Source organism: Pinus tabuliformis, chromosome 6 (genome assembly GCF_031772625.1).
Source record: "Pinus tabuliformis cultivar Carrire ecotype Pingquan chromosome 6, CPIR1, whole genome shotgun sequence".
Taxonomy (NCBI): Eukaryota; Viridiplantae; Streptophyta; class Pinopsida; order Pinales; family Pinaceae; genus Pinus; species Pinus tabuliformis.
In genome coordinates this window covers 426,917,518-426,924,436 of record NC_142292.1, presented here as the reverse complement: position 1 = coordinate 426,924,436, position 6,919 = coordinate 426,917,518, and the positions used below count along the sequence as shown (strand labels likewise).

The window sequence follows — 6,919 nt, the reverse complement described above, 5'->3', positions numbered from 1 at the left end:
TTGAAAAGAACACAGATAAAGGGAAGATTGTTTACCCAGCTCAGATGGAGATCTGGTAAGTCCGCCCTCGTGGAGTTTGCTTGCGCTCGATGCCTGGTGCCACTGTGCGCAAAGGAAAGCCAGCTATTGCCGTTCACTAAGAGAATCTCAGAGTGTATTTGGTCTCCGGTGCTAGCCTTGTTACTGCAGAAAAGACCACCTTGGCACTGCCTCTGATCCAGAAGGGCTCTCCTGCGCGCGCTATGGTTTTGATGAGTAGTGAGGGCCTTTGGGTTCTTGATGAGTTTAAAAAGGATGCAACGGGTGATCTCCCACTCATGAATGGAGGCGGAGTGACTGATCATATCTGTCCTCGAGTGATCTGAGGTGCTCTGTGACCGTCCTTGTATTCTGTAACAAGTATGGGCATGATCACGCCTTCCTTTGATTCCGGGAGAGTGTCGAAGAGAAATGCTGTTGTTTTCTTGCATGTTCAGGTCCTGAGGCCGATTCCCTGTCCTGTACCCTCCTTTTTGGCAGTCGAGATCGATTTGTAGAGCAGAAGATCTATTTTTCGCTGGCCTGTTGTCTCGAGTTAGATGCCTGAGGTGACTAACAGTCAGATGCATTGGGATTAAGATATATCTAGGGGATATCATGATCATATATTTCCTCATTCTCCCTCACCTGGCCCGTGGGTCTTTTGATGGCCTTGTTGGCCAGCTCGTCAGCTGTCTTATTATGTATTCTGAGGACGTGTTTATAAGTCACGTTGTTCATGCCCCTGGCCTGTTCAAAGATTCTGTCTTTTGTTCTGTTCAGGGCACATTGGTTGAAGTTGTTCCCCTTGTTTAAGGCTGCTATTAGGATTGCTGAGTCTCCCATCACTAGAAGGTCATGAATTCCCCTCCTCCGCGCTATGGAGATCCCCAAAAGGAGGCTATATGCTTCTGCTTTGTTGTTTGACAAAGTCCCCAAGCTCCATTCATATGTAACCATCGTTTTTCCTTGGGGGTCCTTTAAAACTCCCCCTGCTCCAGCTATGCCTGGATTGTTCTTTGAGGCCCCGTCGAAGTGTAGTGTGTGCCTTTTTTGCCTTTGGATCCAGTTGTTAACTTCCTCTTTTGACCCTCTGATCTTCCATTCACTCTGTCCAGATCCCTTGATTGTCTTGAATTTTGGATTTGGCTTGCAGTTGAATCTTTGAACCCATGCTTTCACTTGCTCAGTTGAGTATTCCGGGTCAGCTTGTTGAATCCCGTTGGCTTCAATAGTCTCAGCTATAAGCGCAACAGTTTTGGCCAGGATATTTGAGATCCTAGGTTTTTTGTCTTTGAAGATGCTTGCGTTTCTGGCGAGCCATATCTGCCAGCAGAGGTTGGAGGGAATGCTGGACCAGAGTCTCTTGGCGAGGGTTGTGTCTTTGGTTGGAAAGGGAGAGAGTTTCCCCCAGCCTTTCTGAAGGAGAGAGACCTGGTTGGGAACCTCCCCTGTCTCTAGAGGGCTGGTTATGAGCTTCCAGCATGTCGATGCTATTGGGCATTCTATGAAGAGGTGATTGAGGCTTTCTTCCTCTTTCCTGCACATAACACAGATGGAAGGCCCCTGGATCCCCTTTTTTCTCAAATTCTCAGCTGTTAGGAGCTTGCCATGAAGCAAGGTCCAATTGAAGAGTTTTATCTTCGGGATACTTTCGATTTTCCAAGCGTTCTTGTGATATTGCCAATTATTCAATGCAGCTTGTTTTTGGAGCGCTTTGTAACCTTCCCTAACCGAGTAGGTGCCTCCATTTGGATCCCATATGAAACTGTCCTCTTTCCCCTTGCTTGTGGGAGCTGCTCCTGCTAATGAGAGTTTAAGGTTGTTCCATTGCTCCTTTAGTCCATCAGGAAGATGCCTGATTTTCCAGCCTTTCCAGCTGTCATGGTCCCAATTTGAAATGTCAAAGAGAGTTGTGAGATTTTTATCAGACATCCACTGCTGCAGCGGCCTCAGATGGGGAAGCTTTTCCTTGGCTTCCTGTCCCATTATTTTGTCTTTCCATATGCTGGTTTGCTTCCCATTGCCTGGGGCTTTGGAGATATGAGATTTGAGGAGAGTTAAAGATTTTTTGATCAGCTTCCAGACCGGGGTGCATTGTCTTTCTGTGATTGTGTCGGAGAGGATATTGCTGTTGCTTCCACTTAGGTATTTTTTTTTCAAGACCTCTGCCCACCAGGAGTCTTTCTCAGTTAGAATTCTCCATATTAACTTGAATCCCATTGCCAAGTTTGCCAATCTGGGCACTTTAATTCCTAGCCCGCCTTTTTCTATGGGGAGGATGACCTTTTCCCATTTTACAAGACTGAATTTCTTCGTTTCTTGCTTTCCACCCTTCCAGAGAAAGCTTCTAAGGATGAGCTCCATGTGTTTATGGATACTTGAGGGGGCGAGCGTTATGGCGAATTGATAAATAGGGAGGGCAGATAAGATGGACGTGATAAGGATTGTTCTTCCTGCTAGATTGAGCCAGTGCATCCCCCAACTTTGAAGTTTGCCTCTAAGCTTCTCGATCAAATTAACCCATACTTCGTGTTTGATTGATTCTTTGGCCAGCGGGAGTCCTAGATACATGAAGTGAGACCAACTAGATTGGCCTGGAATTTCCAGAATCATAGCAATCCTTTGAGTTATATGTCTTGGAACATTCCAGGTATATATTTTGCATTTGTTGTTGTTTAGTTTTCCCCCCGATGCTTGAAGGAAGAGATCAAGGATGGCCTTGAATCTCCTTGCCATAAGGCTTGAAGCTCCACCTATTAGCAGAGTGTCGTCTGCAAATAGGGAGTGATTGATCCCTTTAGCTCCTCTGATTATATCCACTCCAGTGATTTCCTTCAGCCTTCTCTTGTTTTCTAAATGCAAGCTTAGAGTTTCCGCCATTATAATATAGAGAAAGGGGGATAGGGGGCAACCTTGCCTCAATCCACGGGTGCTTATGAAGGCTCTGCAAGGCCTCCCATTGATGAGCGGAGCTGTCCAATTCTGAGAGACACATTCCATGACCTTATTGATGAAATTCCTTGAAACCCCAAACTTTGCAAGCACAGTCTCCAGGAAGGCGTGATTTACCCTGTCAAAGGCACTAGACATGTCCAACTTGATTATCATTCCTTTCTCGTTTCTAGCTATACTGCTGTGAATTGCTTCTTGAATCATAATTACATTATCGGTTATGTGCCTCTTGGGAAGGAACCCACCTTGATTGTCAGAAATGATAGAAGGGAGAATTTGTTTCAGCCTATTAGCTAGGATTTTTGAGATAATTTTATAAGACACATTGCAAAGGGAGATGGGTCTGAACCTATCAAAAGATTGGGGGCTTGGATCCTTTGGGATGAGGGCTAGGAACGAAGATTTAACACTACTTCCCAATTTGCTTTTGAGGTGGAAGTTTCTCACCATTCTGAGGAAATCTTTTTTGATAATATCCCAATGGGTTTTGTAGAAGCTTACCGTGAAGCCGTCCGGGCCTGGAGCTTTGTCCAGGGGCATGCTGTTGATGGACCACTCCACCTCTTCTATAGTGATTTCTTTATCCAGATTGCTGTTTTGAACTTCAGTAACCTTTCTTTCAATAATGTTGATGAAGTCCGGGTTTTCTTTGTACTGAGGGTCAGCTGAGAGCAGGGATTGAAAGTGATTTGTCGCGGCCTCCTTGATTTCCTCACTCTCTGTTAAATCTTTCTCATTAAACCTTATCTTACCTATATTATTTCCAGCTCTCCTTAACTTGAGGCAGTTGTGAAAGAAAGAGGTATTTTTGTCCCCCGACTTGATCCAGAGACATCTAGACTTTTGCCTGAGCTCTTCCTCCTCTTTTCGATGCTGGTTGTATAAAGCTTTGTGCATCTCCGCTTCTACCTTTTGATCTTCTTCTGTTTCTTGAACTGTCTCCCTTTCCTGATTCCATTCCTCCAAGCTTCTTTGCAACTCGGTTTTTGTCCTCCTCTCCTCGTTTGCGTGGTTTTTTGCCCAATTTTTTATGGCGATCCTTAGGTGTTTGATCTTTGATTCCCAGACATAATGCGGTGAGCCTGTTATCTCTATCCTCCATGTCTCCTTGATCAGAGATTTGAAGTCCTCGATGGCATCCCAGGTCTTGTTATATTTGAATGGGAGGGGGCCCAAATTCTCCTCTTTTTCCAAGTGCAGCGCTACAGGTCTATGATCAGAAGTGAAGCCCAGTAGGATTGAACTGTGGACCCTGTGAAAGCTGATTGCTGCACTCTCCTGAACAAGAATTCGGTCAAGTCTTTCTTTGATATTGTTTCTGCCTATCCTTTTGTTAGACCATGTGAAGCGGCCATTTTGAGGGGGGATGTCTATAAATTTGTGAGCTTGTATGATGTCCTCCAATTTGTCTCTGAATGGATCTGTGAAGTACTTCCCTCCAAGCTTTTCTTCTACGTTCCTGATTAGATTCAAATCTCCTCCAAGAAAGATCTTCCTTCCTTGTAAGGCCTCTATATCTGCTTTCAATGATTCCCAACAAGTGGCTTTGTCCCTAAAGTGGGGTGGTGCATATACATTGTAGATTGTGTATTCCTCCCTCAGATCTAGACTTTGCATGTCGATTCTAATCCACCACATGTTTGGATTGCTGTTTATGAGATTCCATTTGCTTTTCTTCCATAATACACCTATGCCTCCTGATGCTCCTATTGCACTCACGGCTGTTCCTGAATACCTTCTAAACTTTGAGGTGCTGATTTGGAATTCTTGTTCACTAATTTTGGTCTCCTGGAGTAGGAGGAAGTCTGGTTGTTCTGAGTTCATGAGATCACGGACTGCGTTTAATTTTAGGGAGGAGCCCATCCCCCTACAGTTCCAAGAGACCAAAATCATCATTTACCTATTTTGTTGTGAGGCCCGATTTTCTCCTTCGTTTTTTCGCCGCTTCCCTTGTTCTTGTCAAGATATGTGTCTATTGGTTGCTGTGTTCCTGTGGTCATCTCTTTTGCTGCATTCTCATCTCTTATTTCCTTATTCGATTTCCTTCCCACTTTCCTTGGTGGATCCGTGGCTGTAATATTTTCCTTTGTTTTGTTCCTTGTTAGGATCCTTTCCACTGTGCGAGGGGGGGAAGCCTGGAGGGGGGAGGAGGGGGGGGTTCTGTTGCCCTTGGGGGATGGAGGGGGGGATGAGGGTTCTTCTGAGGCTAGGGTTTCGAAAGGGTTGGAGGATGAGGGAATGGAATGATCCATGCTTGATGGGACGGCGGAGATGGGAGGGATATCAGTGTGGGGCACCTCTGGTTCAGGGGGAGGGTTTGATTTCTTTTTTTTTTTTACTACTTCCCATGTTTCCTCTGGGGGTTCAGAGCTGGCATTGACTTCTGTTCTAGCTTTAGAGCACCTATTAGCAAAATGACCGTATTCGTGACATACCTTGCATTTGAAGGGAAGTTGCTCGTAATCCACTTGCTGTATGTGTGTCCACTGATCAACTCTGAGCTTGACAGCTTCTGGTAATCCTTTGCCCAAATCCACTTCCACGCAGATCCTCGCACAGGCGTGCATATTCTCTTTTGGCTCCGCTCTGTCCACATATTTCCCTATTCCGTTTCTGATTGCTCTAACTGATTCATCAGCCCAGCAGTGAAGCGGCAGATGCGGAAGGCGAACCCAAACCGGGACTGCATTGGGGACATCCATTTCTGGGTCGAAGTCCGGGGTCCAGCGGTTGAGGTAAAGGCCTCTGGTGTCCATGAAGTATGGTCCATTCCTAAAGATTAGGTTGCGGTCCTCCACAGTTTCGAAGAGGAAGGTGAAGAAGCCTCTTCCACAGAATCTTATCGCAATTTTCCCCTGAACCATAGCGTTCCAATTTCTTTCCACCCATCGTTGGACAGTTCGGGAGGACGGCCATAACCCCGTGAACTGCCCAACTAGTCCTCGTTCTGCCAAGGCAACAGCGGATCTCCTTGGGAGGGTTGGGGGGAGAGGGATCTCCGGTATTTCATCAAGCTTCTTGATAAATTTTGAAGCCGTGGGTCGGATCCGTTCTGGATTGTTCTCTGGGATAAGTGATGCAAAAGATTTCTCCATGTCGGCCTGACCTGTATCAGGAGATCCCATCATGCCGGAGGCGATTCGCAGGAGAAGGGAAGAGGCAAGAGGCCCAGCAGAGGGAGCAGCAGGCTGCCCTCGGCCTCAGCACGAGCAGCAGCGGGAGACGGGGCGGAAGGCCCAGGGAGGGAGGAGCAAGCGGAGCAGGAGGCTCGTAGCGGGAGCTGCGACCCAGCAGCGGAGCTGCCGAGCGCAGTCAAGGGCTCGGGGGTTTCACCATCGCCAGAGAGAAATCACGCTCTTCCTCCTTGGCTCTCTCCACTTTCTACAGATGTTGATCAAAAAAAGGTAGTGGGCTTGGCCACGGTTCGGTTACCTTTTTCGCACGACGAGCACCAACCTTGCTCGGGATCGAACACAAGACCGGTCCGTCATAACGAGGTCGACCTTACCACTACGCCGCCTCCACGACCTTTAAAGGTAGTGGGCTCGGCCACGGTTCGGTTACCTTTTTTCGCACGACGAGCACCAACCTTGCTCGGGATCGAACACAAGACCGGTCCGTCATAACGAGGTCGACCTTACCACTAAGCCGCCTCCACGACCTTATTAAGTCTCTTGATTGTTATACTCTGATCATTTAGTTCATTTCTTAATGATTTCACTTCATCTTGATTTTTTTGACATTGATCTTCCCTTCCCTTGTACTGCTTCCTTACTTTGTTTCCTTCCTCCAACTGAGCTTTTAATCTGGTAACTTCTTCTTTGAAGGCAAACTCCCTTTTGTTAAATAGATCTTGTTGATCTTTGATTCTATCTACAAGTCTTTTAACTTCTGTCTCTATGTTTCTTTGACCATCACTTCCAATATCTCCAATATTGCCTGAACA

At 46.5% G+C, this 6,919-nt stretch overlaps 1 protein-coding gene across 1 annotated transcript; it reads right to left on the bottom strand.

Annotated features, from left to right (window-relative positions):
* Positions 1-624: 624 nt before the first annotated feature.
* LOC149259128 (uncharacterized) lies at positions 625-6,098 on the bottom strand. The gene is made up of 2 exons (XM_089452620.1): positions 5,409-6,098; positions 625-4,761 (listed from the first exon to the last, which is right to left on the bottom strand). Exons 1-2 carry the CDS (start codon positions 6,096-6,098, stop codon positions 625-627), a joined length of 4,827 nt encoding a protein of 1,608 aa, XP_089308746.1.
* Between the last annotated feature and the right edge of the window lie 821 nt (positions 6,099-6,919).

Bases quoted from the DNA above. Each gene is read 5' to 3' on its own strand.
- LOC149259128 (XM_089452620.1), bottom strand. From the start codon at position 6,098: ATGGGATCTCCTGATACAGGTCAGGCCGACATGGAGAAATCTTTTGCA. The intron at 4,762-5,408 runs GTATGTCACGAA...CTCCTACTCCAG, and splicing joins AACTTCCCTTCAAATGCAAG to GAGACCAAAATTAGTGAACA.